At 32.7% G+C, this 21,368-nt stretch overlaps 1 protein-coding gene across 2 annotated transcripts; it reads left to right on the forward strand.

The window, feature by feature from the left end:
• Positions 1–4,597: 4,597 nt before the first annotated feature.
• LOC126748816 (inhibitor of growth protein 3) lies at positions 4,598–20,933 on the forward strand. Of its 2 annotated transcripts, XM_050458290.1 has the most exons (8): positions 4,598–4,744; positions 4,965–5,036; positions 15,597–15,745; positions 17,790–17,977; positions 18,093–18,423; positions 18,702–18,856; positions 18,991–19,213; positions 19,850–20,933. In XM_050458290.1, exons 1-8 carry the CDS (start codon positions 4,717–4,719, stop codon positions 19,958–19,960), a joined length of 1,257 nt encoding a protein of 418 aa, XP_050314247.1. In that variant the 5' UTR covers positions 4,598–4,716; the 3' UTR covers positions 19,961–20,933. The 2 variants fall into 2 exon arrangements, with proteins under 2 accessions (XP_050314247.1, XP_050314248.1); XM_050458291.1 differs by lacking the exons at positions 4,598–4,744; positions 4,965–5,036 and adding an exon at positions 8,188–8,342.
• The last annotated feature ends 435 nt before the right edge of the window (positions 20,934–21,368 follow it).

Raw genomic sequence — 21,368 nt, forward strand, 5'->3', positions numbered from 1 at the left:
CACCTTTTAAATGTACATACAAATAATTTTAAACATGGGATAAAATTAGAAACCAAGCAGCGCTGAAGGCTATATTCGAGAAAACATATAACTTAATGAGGTTTTTCTCAATTTTGAAAATCCTTATGTTAAATGCCTTTACACAACAACTTTCCTACAGAATGAAGGCTGGACAAGGTTAGTTAACAGTATTGGTTTAAAAGGAAGTAAAAAGACTATATGACTATAAACGATGTGTTCAAAACATTATTTTTAGTGAAAGGCACGTTTTCAAAAAATAATTTTATTTCATGATTGTCAAGAACTGTCTCTTCTAATTATATTGCGTGATAGTAAATAAGACAGTTTTTGAAGGTGGTAGACAATGGTACAGTGAAAACATCTTGTCGAACTTGCATTGTCTTATTTATTTAATGTAACACGACGTTTCGGTTGGTAAGTATCTCCAACCGTTATCAAGTGTAAACTGACAGCAAACTACTATTCTATAGGCTTATATACTAGATGTGTGCAGCGATGTGGAAAGGAAAGTCATCCGTGAAGTTGGGGGGGAGGACACGCCTATCTCTAGATCCTACACTGTCCTGAGAGTAGAGGCTTTACAGTAAGACAGTAAGGTCTTGAGAGTAAGACCTTTCTGAAGGGCGAGCTGGCCAAAAGTCATTTGGAGAGTTCTAGCTTTGGCAGTTATTCCCAGTAGTTTTTATGCTCAAGTTCCAAGCGGTGTCTGCTATGTCTTTTCCGGGTTTTATCGCTGGCACAGCAGAGGGCTGGATACCTATTATGTTTGCCTGTAAGTCTGTTCTATGAGTTACCTGCCCTATTGTCAATCGTCGATACCCACTAACATCCCGATCTTTGATCGTATGGCCGCAACGTAGTAACCGCCTTGCCTAAGCCGGGTTACTTCTGTTCCCAGTGGTCCCTTTCCCTCCTTAATTACAAAGGGTTTGTGTGACTTTGGTTTTGTCCGTTTTTAGTGCCATACGCCCAAGGTCTTATCGATAATAGTGCATTGTGTCCTACTTTCGTTAGGATCATTGCACCATTCTACAGTAGCCTTTTTGCTCCTGATAATGCTTCAGCCCGTACTACTACATGTAGTGGGCTTAGCCCTGTCAGGTTTTCTAGGGCAGCAGTCGGTGTCAGTGACATCGCTCCTGTTATAGCCAGACACGTTGTTCTTTGAGTATCTGAATCACAGTGCTCCTTTTTGTTGCTTGCCTCCATATTGCTTATGTAATGATGGATCTCACCATTATCGTATACACCCAGTGAATCATTTTTGGGGGAGTCCATGATCTGCCGAATACTCTTAGACACTACATAAGAGTTTCATCATAGTTTGTGTTTATTTTTTATTACGTGCTTCTTGTAGCTGAGTTTCTTATCCATAGTCAGCCCTAGATTTTTAACCTCATCTTCGAGTCGCAGTTATCTGCCAAAAAGCACATAGTCTCTTATGGGCTGTAGTTTTCTCCTTGTAAAGGCAACTAGAGTGGTTTTTGCGGAGTTTAACCTTAGTTGTTCTTCCATGCACCAGTGCTCGACAACATTTAGAGCTCTTTGCATTTTTTCAAATACATGAACCTTATTGTCCCCCACTGTGCTAGTAGAACGATATCATCTGCGTATCCCACAGGGAAGATCTCTCTAGTCGTGTCAACAGGCTGTCTTATACAAGGTTCCACAGCAGCGGTGAGAGTACTCCCACCTGCGGTATTCCCCTGCATACCTTGGCTTTTAGCGTGGTCCTGTTAAGATTGGCTGTCACCTTGGTATGGTCTCGCATTTGATTGACCCAACCGCCTATCATAGGATTTACACTTCGTGCAGCTATGGTATGGTCAATTGAGTCTTACGACCTGTTTTCAAATGCTCTCTCAATGTCTAAGAAGGCTATCTCGTGGATCGCTGATTCACAAGATTTACCTGTTTGATAGGCAAATTGATGTTAATATAGAGGGCTAGCCCGTACTATACCGGGATATAGGAATGATTTGAAGTAGATTGTTGTTGAAGGATTAGAATTTCGCGTATGAGTCGCGTCCCACTTTTGGTTATTAGTACCTTCGCTTTCCTCCAACTGGACTCAGACTGGCTCGCATTATTTTGTATAACGCCGGTAGCAGCATTTCTTGGTCCTGCTGTAGATGATAAGTTTATACCATCTGTTCGGAAAATAATATTGGGTCTGTGTTGACTGGGGATTTCCGATCCCGGAAAGTGGGTGTTCAGCATTAAGCTGAGCGTTTCCTCCTCGGGTGTCTCGGCTGTCTGTCGGGTTTATATATTCTCAATTGGAATTTATGTAAAAGCCAAGGGTCTGTTGCTGCGTTTTTGGCGCAGGTGATGTGAAGGATCCCCCGACCATCGTTTGAACCAGCACCTATGGGCGCTATTTGCGACCCGCTTTGGAGGGCAAGTATTCTGCTGAGTTCTTTAGAGAGTTAAGCTGCTCCCCCGAGATATATGCTTCGGGGAAGCTTCTGGCTTTTATGGCTATTTTGATCCCTCCCGCCACCTCTATAGAGTTTGTAGAAACCGGGAACCAGGGCTCTTATATAGATGAGAGCTCTAATTCCTGGTTTAAACACCTGGGCTTCGGTATGTGATCCTCACAACGGTGTCGCCTTTGCGCCCCCCTTCTAGTGGGTTACTGAGGCCTTGATCGAGGTGGGTTTCCTCTCATTTCTCGAGGCAGTTTTCTTTTTAGCTAGTTAAGAGTTGGACGATTTTATAGTGATCTCACCGCACGATTCAGGTGGTTAAGCCCAGACCGCTATGCCCCCCATCAGCGTACCCACTTGCGGTTCCCCTTTTAGGGTCGCAGGGTTCGTTTCGCCATGGCGGTTTACGGTGTATAGCTGTTCCGCGACGATGACATTTAATCAGCGCAAACGGGTTTTAAATCGTCGGCTTCATGGCTTCAATTATAATCATGGTTAACCGGAGCCCCATTTCTGGCTCTTAGGCCTTCCTCCTATAGCCATCCGGAGACATGCCCGACAGGTTGCTTAACCTTTAAGTTTGGTTAGAACGGTTTTGTAATATTCTTCAGTTGTATGCTATATATTTGTGTTCTGTGGTTGTATGGTCACCCTATTGCCAGAATCATGTTGGCACTTTGGAGAGAATCCTACATACATTTCTGAGGTAGGTATTCTGCATATTATACTGAACCTATGACATATGGTTGCTCATGTAATAGGTTGCACTAAATATGATAATAAGCCCCTTAGATAGGTATGTACATGGGGCTATTAAATTCTGATATATTTAATGTTACTTTAGCTCGTTTTAAAAGATCTCTTGGTTTGGGATTTATGTTTTTAAATTTTGTAATCAATTTTATCTTGGCTTATAAATGTTGTCTTTTTTTTGTGAACAACATTTTTTTTTAAATTATTCTCGTTTAGTTCCATTTTTAGTTTTTTTGTGCATTTTAGTGTATTTTACTTTTACAACTTATTTTGGGTTATTTATATTTTCTACTTGTAAGTAATTTTGATAATTTTTATGTTTTGATATTTAACTTTTTATTATTTATTACAGGTGGATATGGTTGACATGGCACCTCACAGATAGCTGTTTTCCTTAGATTGATTTTTAGTAATTAGGATTAAAAAACTCTGCTGTAGTTGTTTTCATTGTAAAAAATTGGTCATTTCATTGCTCGGATATTTTTCTTAAAATATCCGAATATTGAAAATGGTAAATTTGACAACAGAATGTTCACCATAACTGAGGTGATAAATGGCTGGTTAAGATGGACGTTTTCTGCAATTTATCGGGTAAAACAATATGTTTAAACATACATTTAAATTAATTTTAAACCTATTGATGACATTATTTCACTTAAAATATTTGAATTGATATTTTTTGTTTGAATTTCTATATTTTTTGTTTGAATATCTTTCAGTTATAAAATTACTGGCTTGGACACATAATAAATGCTTTTGGAATATTAAAAGAAGACTATTGACGTATACGACGACTAATTTCCTGAATGACACTAAAAATGGTAATGGCATTAAATGTAAAAACAAAAACGAGTTTCTGCAAGCGTTTTTGACTCAAAAGATTAGTACATACAGGTCTATGGATACGATAAAAGTCTTAATAAATGTATAATAAGAATATAATTGATCCTATTACTGTTTGCGAAATACCTAAAAAATTGCAACTTGGTTTTGAAATCAAACTAACAACTCTTACACCTTGCTGCCTGGGTGCACTCTGTAATTCATTTAATCAGAGGGATTAGAAAGATCACAAAATACTGGCGCAGTAAGCTCGTATCATTTCGCCGAATATTCAACTCACTAAAATAATGATATAGCAGAAAAGTATCTATGATTTGATTTTTCGGTACCACGTTATTCTCCCAAAAATATGTCATTTGTTTTTATCAATGAGTGTTGGAAAAATTTTCTGCGTTCAATTTTTAAGTGTTTCTTACTGGTTGATGATAGTCACCAGGTAACAACGCATCAGAGATCACGTGTCATGTGGATAAACCCTTAAAATTCATTTTTTTTTTGGAAATGCACCCTTAGTTAAATTGACAGATGACACATTGACAATTGACGTTATTAATCTATTGACATTTCTATTTATTAAAAACACGTTATAAACAAATTTATACATTTTTTTTGTGTATTTCTAAATAATAACTTGTTTTATTCGTATTATTTTAACGCTAAATTTGTCAAAATGCTTTATTTGGAAGACTATTTAGAAAGTAAGTTGGTATTAGTAACCGTTGCCGACCAGTTTGGTAACCCTATATTTGTATGTGATAAGATTTGCCTATACCTGCTAGAAAGAGAACCCTTTATAACAGCACCATATGCCTTAGCTCTTTTATTGTGTGGCGGCAAATCTAAATGATGTTTGAAAAAATAAAAGAATATAATTTGTCTTTTGGAAATAAAATGTGTAATATTTATTTTAATCCTTAGTGATCGAACATTTACCTCAAGAACTCAGGGACAGGTTCACTGATATGAGAGAAATGGACCTTACAATACACAGTAAGTTACCTAGTTACAAATTAACAATTTACACTAGGTGTACAGTATGTATGTAATGTAAGAAGTTTAGTATACATATGATATAAAAAGAATAAAAATATGTATGGAATATTGTGAGATACTTGTTAGAGCTCTGTAGAAGTTAAGATACAAAAATTAGGTACTAATTTTACTGTTCTTAAGTTGGTTTTTAATGATCAGCTGAAGTTTGTTTTATTCTGTTGATCCTTCATTTAATATTATGTGAAATTTTAAAAATTGATTGATTTTGAAAAATGTTGACTGCTACACCTTTGCAGTATATCACAAGGGAGTCTTAGCACTTTTCATTTGGGAGCATATCAGAGGTACTGCAAAAATTATAGTATCAGCTATTCAAAAAATGTTTTATTAATGGATTTGTCAATTTACATTTTTAAATTTACAATGCCATGTCTTAATATTTATTTATTTCTTATAATATTTATTTTATAATCAAAAATTAAATCATATTTATATTAAGATGGTAAAATACATATTAAATCTTAATTCTAAATAGAGTACCAAAAATTACTAATTACCTAATAAAAATACAAATCACAAATACTTCAATTTATTTTTAAAAGTCCTAGGTACATAAGATATTAACATCTTTGAATCTGGGTAATTGGAGATGGAACCCACAATCAGTTCTAATAAAATCATACTTAACATATACAGATAATAAGTAATTATCATCTACGGCATTATATGGCCAGCTATGACCATATTTAGATGACAGTATTATGACCATATTAATTCATTTGTAGAGAGACAAAAAAATCTTGCTACCTTCTTTGTGATGCCAATGAAGGGATTTCCAATAAAATACACCTCTGGTCATGGATCAACTTAGAAATATCCAAATGCAACTTACAAAAGTAATATTTAAAAAACTTATTTTGTACCTTCTCAATATCTTAAATGTAAATATCATAGTTGAGAGACCTCACTTCAATACTCTAAACAAGGGCAAACATATGTATAATACAAAAGATTCAGCCTTGTTTAAAGTTGCATTTATATATTCCAAGGCCGTAGCCAACAGTTCAGATTTGCATAATCTAACAAGTTCAGATTTTACTATTCAACCACTCAAAAAACTATTTATTTATTCACACAAATAATGTCTAAGATTTATTTTGTTGTGCAGGAGAGTTCCTATGTGTGGGGAAGGTTTTGGTATTCACAATTTGTCTGCCTAGTAGTGCCCCTGGAAAGCTTCTAAGTGCCCCCCTGTGGGGATCCTGGCTACTGCCCTGATATAGTTATGAAAATTTAATTTATGATCAAACACTACACCTAAATCTTTATCTTCATTTGATGTTGTCAGAGATGCATTATCAAGATGTCCATATAACATTTAAGGAAAGGTAACTACAGAACATTTTTTTGCAATCTGATCCAGTTGAATAGCATCATTAATATATTTTATGCCTAAACACCTTTAAATCATCTGCAAAAATTAGATGTCTAAAGGACAAATGGCAAACATCATTGATGAAGAGCTTAAAGAGTATTGGACCGCAGTGCCACCTTCAAGGCAACCCAGAGGAAACTCTGCATTCTTTGGACAAAAAAATCAACCATTTTGACACATTCAAATCTACCAATTTAAAAAAAAATTATTTCAGAGAAGGCCCTGATGTTTTAAATTCCTAAACCCCAAATGTTTTATTTCGCCAGAAGTAAAGAATGATTCACTTTATTGAAATCTTTTAAATAGTTGGTATAAATACTGTCTACTCGAAAGCCAAAGAGTGGAGAAGGGCCGGCGAAAGTGATGGCTATTCTGTGATTATTATTCTTACACACACACTGGAGAGCTGTACAGACACCAGTTAATCAGCAACTATTGACTGTGCATGTACCTTTACAGTTTTGTACATTAACTCTATTTAAAAATAGGGTACATATAGGTATTTTTCTAAAATGAGGGAAAAATCTCCTGTTTTGAAAGACAATTTATATAGAATACACAATATATGTTAAGAGAAAGTATGGCAAGAATACTTCAATAAGTATGGACCTGGTATCAGAAATATCAGCATTGTTTGTAGTGGTGAAATATTGATGAGAGTAACCAGCAGAAAGGTTAGCAACTGTTTGCCCATTTCAGAGAGTACTGTCATTTAGTGAACTGCTTGCTCTTTTTAAGGCTCTTGAAATTGTTCTTTAAGTCCTGATTATTATTTAAATCCTGATATTATAACTAATATAATATATATAATAATAATTTGTATGTATTAGCAACATCAAATTCATAAAAAATACAGTAATAAAACCTTTGACATGCAGAACCAACTTGATCCCCCATAGTTCAAAAAGTAGCTTTATTGCCCTAAACAGAGTTATTGACAAAGCCTTATTTAATTAAAGTTAGTAAAACTGAGAACTAGTAGATATCAGAAAGCAAAATAGAGTGACAATATTTTTTTTTCAAATCAGACATACATATTTGGTAAACAGGACAAAACATAATTAAAAAACTTGTCTAGAGTATAATATGCCTTAGTAACTAACAAAATCTTTTTAAAACTAATATAAGTATTAAGTTTTCTTATTCGAAGAGAAAGGTGATTGAACATTTTCTTACCCACATAAATAAAACAACTTCTGACCGTGGAATGGGTAACCGAGGTGTGTATGTAAGACGAGTTCCAAATGAACTGTCTCCTACAATATTCTGCTTCTGCTTTTTAAAGACCATAGTTATTATATCAAGTGTAGGTATATAAGCAACAAAGGGTCAAGATTATATTTCGCACAAATATGCTGCCAATTTTTATGACACCTCTATAAAGGCGTCTAATTACTCTTTTTTGCAGAACAAACAGCTGTATTAAAGAGATAATGGGCACCTGATCCCCCAGAAACAAATCCCATAGCGAAGATGTGATCCCACAAGGACATGATTTTTTTGTAAACATCTAAGTTCTTAGAAATTATTCTAAGGGCATAGCAATCTATTGACATTTATAATATGTATTCTCAATGCAGACTAGCAGTTCTAAAATCATATTATTGCATATCTTATTGAAATTTCTTCTTACTATTTACAGATGTAGATACATTATATGAAATGTGATGATTACTATACCTTCAATATTAGTAAAGTCCAGAAATTCCAGAAATACGCCATGGATATTTCCCTCTCGGTTCGAAAATGGAACTGCCTGGCAAGTCCAAAGTGCAAAAGTATTAGGAACCTCAACTGCAAAAAAGGCCAAAAGGCAGCTCCAATAATAATAATAATAGTTTATTCATGTCAAATGCAAATATAAATATGTAAGTTTACACAAGTCAGTAAAGTAGAATAAGAGATATAAACATATGTATATATTTTATATATCAAAATAAATGAAACACAAAAATTTTAAATGATTAAAATACAAAATAGTGAATCACAGTTTTAAAATCATAAACACAAAATATGACACACCTCATACTTTCATAAATTACAATTTAAAATTCTATAATAAATGGACTAGTCACAACATATTAAAATCAGATTCTAGGTATTGCTTGAATGTATAAAATTAATTATATATAAGATATTTTTTTATTCTTTTCTTAAATTGGCAAATAGGCAGTGAACGGACATCAGCTGGTACAACATTAATGAATTTAATTGCTCAGTATCCTGGATCATCCTGGCACCTTCTTAGCTTCTCGTGGGCAGGAACTAGATCCGACGTAGTTCTTGTGTTGTGCAGATAAATATCTCCATGTGTATGATATAGCTGTAGATTCTGCCTAACATACAGCAAGCATTCTAATATGTGGGCATTTGAGCCGCAAGGTCCCATGCCAGAATGGCATAAAAGATGTGTGTGTAGAACAGTGCATAACTGTACAAAAATCTTATCCATTATTCTCAAAGAGACCAATACACAAAATTGACGAAAACAAAGAAAACCTAGAGGCGCAATTAACTGACTCCTAACAGCTTTAACAATCCTAATATAAAAACCATAAAGATCACGCCTTTCTTTGTTTTAAAAATTATCCACTATATTTCGAAGTTCATTAAAAGTTACCTCTGAAAAAGAAAAGGAAATATCAGGCAATCGAATCTGATTGAGGGATATTTTGCGTAATATTATCTGCTATGTTCGAAAAGAATGTATTAAAATCATTTGACTTGATACTTATGTTTTTAGAAGTTTAATTTTTTTTTATATCTAGAATTACTGCCATAAAGTTTTTGCCTGATTTGTAGAAGAATTAACGAAGTTACTGTTTACTTGAACTCTGGCTAATTCAATGGCTTTCTTGTAGAGCTTTTGATAAGAATTAAGTTCTTGAGTTTTATTGTGGTATTGGCTTTTTAAATGTCCTAAAAACTGCAAATGGTCTATATTTGTCTTAGTTCAACATTGAACCAGCTTATACTATTAAAATTGTGAGATCCTCCTGTATATGTCCTTTTAGGAAAAGCAGACAAATATGCATCCCCCAGAATCTCTAGGAATTTTTCAAATGCCTTTTCAGCATTTACACTATGGGTAATAAAGTGTTCTCTATATAATTAAAAAATACATTTAGACCCTACTGTGTTATGGGCCTGCATACTTTTTTGGACATCACAAAATGGAATGTAAGTTTCTGCATCATACATTCAACCACTTGACATTTATGGTTAGATTCACTCATGTAAGTCACACTTACAGAGCCCAGCTATACACCATGACTCACAAAGACATTGTCTAAGCATGCATCTAGGTTCAAATATTTGTCTGTTTTAGACCAAAACTTAGCATTAAATTACAGAAGTTAAGTGTGTCAGGTTGTTGTATGTTATATTTGATGTTAAAAACACCTGTCTTGCATTGCATTTAACATTGGACATTACATTGATGGTGAGCGGTAAAAAGCTAAAACAAACAAATTTAAAGCAAAAAAAAATCAGTATTCAAAATCAAAATTTCTATATTTAAAGAATTTTTTACTTCTTCAGTAATGTTGAGGCAGTTCTTAATAAAAATTAAAGTGCCACCTCCGCAATATTTGTTTTGTGCTAGAAAAGGCTGCTAGATTGTAGCCCCCGAGATGGACATAGTACATTTCTTCTGCTCTCAACCAGTGTTCTGTAATACAGATTATGCTTATGTTTTTGTCTTGAAACATGAAGAACTCCTATTTTGTGTTTGAGGTCATTTGGTTCATTTCTGGGGATATTGTTGATCTCACCTTCCCCTGATTTTGGATGTTCAGAAAATGGTTTATTGTAACCCCATTGGGCCACAACTCTGAGCAAAGATTTTTGGATCTCTGCTTCAGAGCAGTTCTTAGCAGTTGCTAATTTAAAAGAGCTGCAGTAATTTTCTTTTCTGGTTGTAATTTTCTCACACCTACAATACAGGCCAAGGTTACATGTTTTAAGGAGGTCCAAAACATTTTGAGATGCTGTCTCTGGAGTTAGGCCTGTAAGAAACAGAAACGATATTCTTTGGGTACTTTTTTGTAAGTATTCTTGTTATTTTGCTCCTTTTAGGGGGTTTGGGCCTATTTGCTTGGTTTAACTCTGACGTGTTTTTCTTCTTTTATGTTAACTACTTGCCAAGTTTCTTCCTGTTTTTTTTAATGAACAAAACCAGGAACTTGATTTGTGAGAGCACACTCTGATGACATACAGCTGGAGATTGTCCAAAAGGGGTTCAGGTAAATTGTAATCACACAAAATTGTAAAATATCCGTCCGGAAGTCAACCATTCTGGAATTTCTAAGTGGTTATTTCAAACTGAACTAATAATACTCCACTTTTAGCAATCAATTCTATTGGTCTATTTTTATATTTTTTTCGTTTACCCTATAAGGACATTTCCACCACGATGATATTTTTAGATTAGACTACCTGTCTAATCTAAAAATATGAAAGTCATGCATACAAAATTCAGAATCATGAATACCATTGGTGAGCCATGTTTCAATAAAAACAATTACATCATACGTACAAATATTTACTGCTTTACTTATTTCTAAATTTTAGTTTTATTCCCACCTACATTTTGGAAATAATTATTTGACGGTTTTTTGGCTCAACTTATAACCCTCGGTTTTTGCTTTACAATGAATGTCTTTTTCCTTCTCTTTCATACTCTTGAATTCCACACGCAAAGTATTAAAATGATCTCTTTGCGATTTGGTCATATGAGCACCTATAGCAAACTGACAAACTTGTCTGTTAAACACTGTCTTAACAAGATTGAATTCGGTAATAAAACTTTAATTAGTTAATTAAAACCAGAGATAAGTTACATTTTGTTATGATCAAACTGAATGCGGTCATGGGGTTCTATAGCTTTACTCGACCCTGGTAACTGTAATGACGTCCTACTAGCATCAAATACAGGATATAAAATCAACAGAATTTGTTATAGGTATAGTCCGTTTATTCTTACTTGAAGAAGCCAAATATTAAGCGACCGCAAAAAAATATATTGAACTCTGCCGCCGCGCCGTCAGAGGCGTGCCGTTAAAGTAAAGCGGGTGGGTAATATAATAAGATAATCTTAATAGTTTCAATTCAGTTTTTTTTTATAAAAATAGTTTTATTAAAAAAATTAACTTCAACTGCTTTGATCTGAATGAATTATTATCATTTCTAAATCTGTTTGTGAACAGATTTAGAATCAATACTACCAAAATGTTTTTTATTGTAAAGCTTACATGGGTTATGGTTTTGACGTTATACAATGTTTTAAGTTAGGAGACCAAAAATCAGCTATTTTTGAGATAGAGATCCTTCTCCGGACATAAAGTTTAATTTAATATACAATGTGGTTTAAAAATTCACATAATATACAATGTCTCAGAGTCTTGCACTTTTATTTTATTTGTAACTTATAAGGCTGTTCATATTAATTTGCCTACTTTTTCGCAATGGGTCAAGCAATCCTTGGAAATTTATTGCCGGAATTGACAGATGCAATAATGAATCGGTTTGATGCACAATAATGTGCAATTTGTGTCCATAGTTTTTGAAAGTCCATTATCGTCCATTATCTCAAAGAGACCTACGTAAGTCGAGACAAAATAAAATACTAAGTCTCGGTCTCAAAAATATTTTTATGTCCCGAAGGTTACATGTTTCGCTTAAAATAAAGCATCATCAGACCTTATTAACTAGTAGTATCTTTCACGAGATGACCTGCTTTGTACTCAAAGTAAAACTCTCTGAGACACCTTGTATTAATATAAAACACTTACATATATACTTACCAATATTTCATATTCTAAAAGACTCTTTTCAGAAGATTGAGAAATATCTTTAGCAGACAAAAGTAACGCATTTTTAAGAAATCCTTCTGTACTGCCAGCATAAAGTATAATGATTTGTTTGTCTCTTGAGCATAGAGTATTTAAAACACAATACGTGGTTTTGTGAATACGTCCCAATATATAATTCATAATACCTAATCATCATAATAATCCAACCCAAGCCAATGGTATTTGATTACGTCATGCGTAAAACCACGAATAATTAGTATATTACCGGCTTTGTCAAAGGTCTTCGAAAGGGTTCTGTATAATCAGTTGATTGAGTACTGCGGTGGGAATAAAATTATCCCGGAGACCCAGTGTGGCTTTAGAAAGGATTTGAGTACTGATGTTGCCCTAATTGGAGTTACTGATGACATAATAACGTCAATCGATAAAAAGTTGTCTACTGCTTTAATTCTAGACTTTTCGAAAGCGTTTGACACGATCAACCACGAACTTTTATTGGCGAAACTGATTTTGTGGAGTTCTGGATGATTCGGTAATATTGATTAAATCATATCTTCATAACAGATTTCAAAAATTATTTTCAAATAATTCTTTTTCCGAAGAAGCTAGAATTTTATCAGGCGTACCTCAAGGGTCAATCCTGGGACCATTATTATTCATAATCTACACCTCAGATATTATACTTAAATCATTAAAGTATTGTAAACTGAGAGCTTTTGCCGATGATACCCAGGTTTATCTTCACTTCAATCATCAGGATTATTTGCATGCATCTTCTTTAATAAACCATGACCTGAATTTACTTAACCAGCTTTGTTCTTGCCATAATCTAAAACTTAACCCTCTTAAATCAAATGTTATGATTTTTGGACCTAATAAAGATTTTCTTAAAAATAAAATAATCTAAATATCTTATTAAATGATGTTTCCCTTCCCAAGATGGATTGTGAAAAAAATTTAGGCATTTTCTTGGATACTGAGTTGAGGTTTCGAGAATATGTTAAAGTGTTAATTCAGAAGTCATTTTAATCGTTGAAAATTCTATATAATAGTCTTCAGGTTCTTAGTTTTCATTTGAGGAAAATGCTTTGTGAGTCTCTGGTCCTGTCCAACTTTAACTACTGTGATTTTATTGATGGTCCTTGCTTAGACATTGCAGATAAAAATCGTATTCAGACAGTTCAAAATACTTGCTCACGGCTAATATTTTGATTACGAAAATACGATCACATTTCACATACATTTAAAGTTTTATTTATATTCCAACCCCTTCATTTTACGGAATAAATTTGTTCCTCGTTTGAACGTTCACACAAGAGTGATCCGATTTCCGGAGAGGATGACACTTCCTCATCATTCGACTGAAATGTTTCAACGTTCTTTTACGTACAATGCCATTAAACTCTACAATAAACAACCAACTGAATTGTCAGCTTTAGATCAGAAGTCATTTAAATCAAAGTTTAAAAAATATCTTTTACATTTAACCTTCAATCCGTAATTTAGGCCTTTAATTATTTATTTTATTGTTTGCAATTTTTTAAATTTTATATTTAGCTATTTAATATTTATTTAAATTATATCTATATTTATTTGGGTGTTTAATGAATTTGATAGAGTTAATCTTTATATTGTAGCTTAAGTTTATGACCGTTCAGTAGAGGAGCTGTCTTAGCTAGACTGCGCCCTGCTTCTCGGGTACTTAATTATAGAATGTTATTATTGTTAATTAAACCTATAAATTTTAAATAAAAGACTTATTATTATTATTTTTATTATTATTATGAAAACCTAAAAGTGCGATTATTTCGAAAATGGTTGCTCCTAGCGACTTTAATACTCTGACACCCTGTATTTCAGTTACTATTAAAGTTAGGATAAGGCAAGTTGACTTCAATCACATTATTTTGACGTAAGGAATCTACTGTTGTTCTATGTCCCATTACTTTCGGACATCCTGTATATAACATATATTATATATACAGATTGGTGAATGCATCACTACACATTAAAAGTTCCTCACAGGCGAGATGTTGCAACGCCGCCGCCGCGATAGTAGGCTAGTGTTCGAGCTCGTTTATTTTAAATTTTATATTAATAAGCGTCCGACGTCGATGGGGGCTGTATCTCTTGCGGCAAAATTAAAAAAAAATTTACGCGGCATTGGTATACTATTTTTCAAATGCAGGAATTACATGTGTAAAACCAGCATAGATTCGTAATTACAATTTATGTTGTGCATTGCATATTCTAAATTAAAACGTTGTTCTTATTAAAATTAAATATAAAGTTTAATAAAAATAGAATGTAAACATTATAAAAAGACAGCTCTATTCTCTAAATAAAAGGCTCAAAAAGACCTTCTTCAGGTAAAAAGGTTAGCCTATATCCAACGTAAAAGCGTTTCTTACTTACAAAAAAGTTTGAGGTAAAATGGAATTGGCAGATTCAACAATTTTGTTTCTCAACTCCTCTCAGTTCGTTGGTCTACTATTATGGTGTTTATAAATAGTCTCATTAAGATAATTCCACAAATAAAAATCATTTGGTGACAAATCAGGAAATCTTGGAGGCCATTTAATATTGCCAGTCTTACTAATAAGGCGGTTAGGGAACGTATTTGTTAAAAATTCCTTTACTCTAATAGCATTATGAATGGATCTATTTTCAAGAAGACGGCTGTCTTGCTCATGACGCGGTTAAATGCAAAAGAATTTTTAACAATTAAACTTCCTAACCGTCTTATTAGTGGAAATTACGATATTAAATGGCCTCCTAGATCTCCAGATTTGTCCCCATTTATTTTTGGTTTTATCTTAAGAAGATCATTTAAAAACACAAATTTAGTACGCCCACAGAATTTATTTTCAAGAGTTTTATTTTAATTTTATTTTTGTATAGTGTTTACATTTTTCTACTTGTATTACAGTTTTATATTTGTATTTTTTATTTGTATTGTATTACAGCATTATTCTAATAAAAATTAGAATAATGCTTTAATTTTCATTATGCAATACAGAGCCATAAACCATACTCACACACACACACACACACACACACACAAACATGGTCCCATCAAAGTCCAAACGTTTACTAACGTTATTGAAAAACAACGGCGTGAAAGGCGAGTAGAGCAGAGCACACAAAATGCATGCGTGCAAGTTGCCATATTTCACCTTTAAGCACCTATGTGTAATGATTGATTCCCCAACCTGTATATATTATGATAGTGTATCTCAACCTGTATTCATTAAAGGCCGTGTTATATGATGCCTAGAATCCTTTCTTTATTTAATATCCTTTGTTTAGATAATATGGACGAATTGGAAAAGAGGGGGAAAGCTTTTTTTGCCGACTGTAAAAAGTACCAAAATTCTGAAATTCCACCTAATTTAGACGAAGAGTTCCAGGCAATTAGAAAAGAGTATTATAAGACACTAGAGGATGCTGATGAAAAGGTACATATATAATTTGTTTTAGGGAATAAGTAGATATTTGGGGTTGATACATTTCTATGGAAATGCTCTTTCAAAACTTACATTTGATCCCCGCTAAAGAATTATTTTTTGTCAACTAATTTACCTTAACATTTATAAATGTTATAATCATATAAAATTTTTGAGAACCAACAAAAAATATAACATTTTTGCCGTTGAAAAAGCTTTTCCAAGAATTATGATGTGGTCTTTATTTTTTCTAAATAGATTTTAAATGAATTTAAACATATTAATCAAATTTATGCCTAGTGAAATAGATTGTATTTATTACGAACCTAAATTACCTGCTACTAATAACATATTCCTAAGCAATTTCGCAATATTGGCGAATGTTTATATGTAAGTCGTTTTAAAGAGGTCATATTGAATATGTTTTAGTTTTTCTATCTTTAATTATTTTATCAATGTTCTAAAATTTATAATAATACATTTTTGCAATAATGAAATGTCTCTTTTGTTATACATATTTTCTATAATGAAGCTTGATCTAAGTCAATGCCGAGTATCTACAAGATTCGCTCTCCATGCAAATTTTGTTGTTTGTTGAAGTGTTTTTTGTACATATGTTTGAAGGTTAATCTAATGCAAAACTTTATCTGTAGTTGACTATTGGAAAAGAAGTTTTCTATTTGTAGCGGCACTATTCATTTGTAGCTCTTATTTTGTTTAAGCTTAAGAATATCTGCACCTTAACCGGTTCATTTTGGCTTTTGTTAGGATCGATATCTTTTACATGACATTTATTATTAAGTTAATTAGTTTGGTCTTTTATTTAAACTTGAAAGACCTGAATTAGCTAGTGACAGATCTATCAACAACATGCTCCTTGAAAGATTAGTTTAACTAACTCTTTGTATAATAGTTAGACTAATGAGACGTTTAATAGCAAAGAAAAGTTAATCCTAGTGGCTACGGCGATGATTTAGTCATAATTGTCGGGCAGTTTATGTGTGGAGTAATTCATAGAAGATGCAAAAAAATAACAAGTTTCTGTGTTAATATTGTAGAGTAAAAAATGCAATAGTTCACTTTCCAAAAAGGGAATATTCTTCGGAAAATGTCTGCGAAACCACATATCTTGGTATCATCTTTTAAACTAACTTGAAACGCACATATTAAATATGATTTAAACAACTGCCGCTATTGGTCATTAAAAGGGTGGATTTGTACCCTACATAACATATTCGCTGCATACAGTAGTGGTAAGACCAAAGTTTACGAAATATACTATATAGTATATACAAAATATATGTAGTATAGTATATACATATATTTTGTAAACTGTGGTAAGACTACCTAAGGATCTACACCTGGTGCACACCAATTTCTACCGTGAAAATCATTTTGAACTTTAATATAATGAGAGTACCAGATGTGATAATAATTAACACTACCGCAAACCCCCTTTTGAATGTAAAAATTTATACTTAATTTAATTCCAAAAGTTAATACAAGCAATCCGAAACAGGGAAATATTGGGTTAGAGTAATTAATATATGGCGTAAATCTTCAGGCTTAATTGTTTCGCTGGGAAAATACGTTTGGCATTCCAAGCAAATTCATGCGATAGAATAGGGCCAAATTTATGTTTCATCTCTATTTGGCAGTATGTATTTCTTTTTGACTTGGATCCCCAGTATTCAATTTGCGTGATGGTTTTCTTCTACTCAATCTTAGGGATATTTTATCGGGAAAATTTATTATTAAAAATGTCTGTCAATTGCTCATTAGTAAAATCATAATTTTTTGATTATAAATTTTGCATTGGTATTAAATTAACTATCAACATCATTAAATATCCAATCCAATATCAACTTTCTACTTATAGATTTGAAATACAGCACTTATCAAAATTAAAACATATGAAATATAAGGCGATGGGTTTTTTAGCCCCCTTTATATCAAACAATTTCTATGTAATAAATATTTTTAAATGCGTTTTTAATTCTTCAGGCAACCTTGAATACCTTGCAGACATGGACAATACAACTTTGATGTTTTTTAGGTTCATTTGTCAAACCAAATGTATGATTTGGTAGATAAGTACTTAAGAAGATTGGATTCAGAGCTTCACAAGTTTAAATGTGAATTAGAAGCAGATAATAAAGGTATTACAGAAGTATTGGAGAAAAGAAGCTTAGAGTTAGATACGCCCGCACCTGCCGTTAGTCAGAAGGAAAATAGATACGATAGGTAATGTATAATGTTATGCATAGTATTTTTAAAATATTCTTTGTTTATTGCAAAAGTTGCTGTAATTTTAACCACATATGCGACAGGAACGTTAACTGGTAAATTGTAATTACAGTGTCAGCTCAAACAACTACACGACTCAGCGATATTCCCGTCCACGTAGCGAAAAACGGCGGGATAGTAATTCTTCTGTATCAAATCAGTATGCAGAAAAAAGACAATTGCAACAGATCGCGATGCAGACAGTCTCCGGCGGAACTTCAATAGCTGCTACCCCAATGTCATTGCCTGAAACCCGTCACATGACGTCTGTAACATCTCATAACGTATCGGCCGGAACGAACGGCCCTAGTGCCGCAATGTCATACGGATTGGGTCACCATAGCTTAGGTGCGGGAAATGCGATTGCGGCAGCTGCGTCCCAAGCTATCGCTGCTACACAACAAGTAAGTCAAAACTAAATATTATTTAAATAAATTATTAGACATATAAAAAAATAAATAATAAACGTACGCTGAAGCCGTTTATTATTCGATTTGACTTTCCCGATAGTCAATTACAGCATATAATTGACGAAATTGAATTAATTAATATGACTAAATTATTGACGATTTTTCATGATGTATAGATTTGGTTAGTTTTCAATTAACTTAATTCAACTATTTTGCATTTATTATAATTGGATAAATTATATATTTATATAACATCAAATTTGTTTGTACAGATGCAGCAAGGAAGAAGAACAGCAAGTCTAAAAGCATCATATGAGGCTATCAACACGAGCGGACATGAGTTCATACCAAGGGAACTGGCAGGAGCTGCACAGACTGCCATTCAAGCGATCCAACAGGATCACGCAAACAATAAGAAAAAACAAAAGTATGTTATAGGCAGTATTAATAAACTAAAACGCTTAATGATGCCCTCAATCAGTTGATAAAAACCACAAGTATACACTTTACTCACACTTGCTCGTTTTATTGGTTTAAATTCTGTGAATTTATTTTTTACAGGAAATACAATAATACATCGTCCTCTTCATCTACATCTGTTCAGCAAATGGTGTCAGCTCAGATCCAACAACCAGTCGCGATACAGGAAGTAAACACTACTGAAGTCGATCCTGTGTCTGTAGAAGTTGGAAGCGAGGAATGGACTTATGATCCCAATGAGCCAAGATATTGTCTGTGTAATCAGGTGTCCTACGGAGATATGGTTGCATGTGATAATGAAGAGGTAATAAAATTGTGTTATTTTTTTATTTTGGAGTATTTTGTTTAACTTTTGATCAGTGTTGTAAGTGGGTTGGTTTAAAATATAGCAATGGGGTTTAATTGTCTACGATATATAAATGCCCGTACCAGACATCAATTGTTTTTGACTCCACATGATTTTATTTCCAGACAAGTTCGCTGTGTTCCCACGTGGCTGAATCACATTTTGATTTTGTATTATATTTATGTCGTTTATTTTTCTTCATTAACAGCTTATGATATAATGCCCGAAGCAGTGAAAATTGTATAACTTTTATATTTTTGAGTGGATTTTTTTTTAATTAATTTCTACTAGTTGGCTAAGGAAATCCATACAAGCTTGAGGGGCCTAACAAGACAAATTCTTTCATAAGAAGAAGACATTTGCCATATAGGGTTGAATTATCCAATAGCCTCGTACATCGCTTTGTTACTAAATGTTAAAGATCGTTGATTTGTTGAATACTTTTAAAGAAAAAAGCAAAAACCGATAAAACGAATCTTTATAATGTTGTTTTTTAATATCTAGCACAGTTTAGTTTTAAAGATATTATATGTCTCTTCTAAAGATATGATATAATGAAAGATATTGTATGTCTAATAGACCATTTTCTTACAGTGTCCTTCAGAATGGTTTCACTATCCTTGTGTCAACATTACAGCACCTCCCAAAGGCAAATGGTACTGCCCACAATGTACCACTACAATGAAAAGACGAAGAAAAAACTAGGAATTAAGCATTTTAAAATGAATATTAGTAAGTTCAAAAAAAACATATTAAATGTAAAGTTCTAAAAGAAAAACAGTCTTAAAAATATATTTAAAAAAAATAATAAAAAGTACAAAATTATAAAAAATGTGTGTAACGTGTTTTTTGCAGTAAATATCAGCCTGTTTCTCTTTTCATGTTAAAAAATGTGATACACCAATTCTAAGTAGGTAGTTAAGTCCCAAAATGTCATTATTATTATTTTATATAATTTTTAGTATTTTCACAAAAATTTTCTTTATTTTATAACTAAATCTTTCTATGTATATGTGATATTTAAGTAATTTTTTATATTTATTAAAAAAATTGTTCGCAAAATAAAGTTGCTATTGCAATTATGTCTATAAAATAAAAATCTTGTGAGATTTTTTTTTTAATTTTTGAGAATTAATATAAAAAAATGAACGTCTGTATAAACCCTTACTGGGTTAAACAAATAAATTTTGTTTCTTAGGACTGTTAGATATACATATTTTTATTTTATAAGAAAAATATTTAAACATGCAAAATTTGCTTTATAGATATACATATTTTTATTTTATAAGAAAAACATTTAAACATGCAAAATTTGCTTTATGGAATTGCTGCATATACAAAAAAATCTCTTAAACCACATTGTAGTTACTTCGTTTTTATTATAACGGCATAAGCCATGCTTGGAATCACTAGCCTAGAAAAAAGGAAGTTTTTTAATCAGAACAAATGAGTATTACAAGATTAGTCCTACGATTATCATTTTATTTAATTTTATGATTTAAAATACTTTTTATATAGCTAAAGTTTAGCCTTTATAAGCCTAAGTTTAGAATTGAATAATTTCAGTTAATATCTACAATATGATGTAGAACAAATGGATTTGTAAATTCTTTTTTCAGTACTTTATTTTGCATTATGTAAATCTCAAATTTAATAAACAGTTGTTTGCTCCTACAAATTATTGTTTTGGTTTTCTCAGTGTTGTTAATTATTGGTAATTTATATATAAATAAATATTTTCCAATTTATTCCTATACGGATTTATTCCGTAAGATCGACAGCTTAAGGCCTGTGGGGAGTTTCGCTGAGGGTAGTATAAATAAAACTGGTCTAAGAAAATAAGTCTTCTTGTTTGGATCGTGCTAGAAGAGACCAGATGGTCTAACTCTAGTCATAACTCTACAGGTCAATCAAAAGTTAAGGACTCTACTCAAGATTAACTCATCGTAAAAAGAACTTTACCTCGAATTAAATACCTTACATTACCCTGACACTGAGGCTTTCTTATTGGTGCCATAGGGTTTTTGTTCCAGTTAGTTGACTCCGACAAGCTGGAATCCAGCTTTTACTTTTCTCATACTCTAAACAGCATTGAGTTGGTTTAAAAAAACTG

Source organism: Anthonomus grandis, chromosome 22 (genome assembly GCF_022605725.1).
Source record: "Anthonomus grandis grandis chromosome 22, icAntGran1.3, whole genome shotgun sequence".
Taxonomy (NCBI): domain Eukaryota; kingdom Metazoa; phylum Arthropoda; class Insecta; order Coleoptera; family Curculionidae; genus Anthonomus; species Anthonomus grandis.

Bases quoted from the DNA above. Each gene is read 5' to 3' on its own strand.
- LOC126748816 (XM_050458290.1), top strand. From the start codon at position 4,717: ATGCTTTATTTGGAAGACTATTTAGAAA. The intron at 5,037-15,596 runs GTAAGTTACCTA...TCCTTTGTTTAG, and splicing joins AATGGACCTTACAATACACA to ATAATATGGACGAATTGGAA. The intron at 17,978-18,092 runs GTAATGTATAAT...TTGTAATTACAG, and splicing joins AAGGAAAATAGATACGATAG to TGTCAGCTCAAACAACTACA.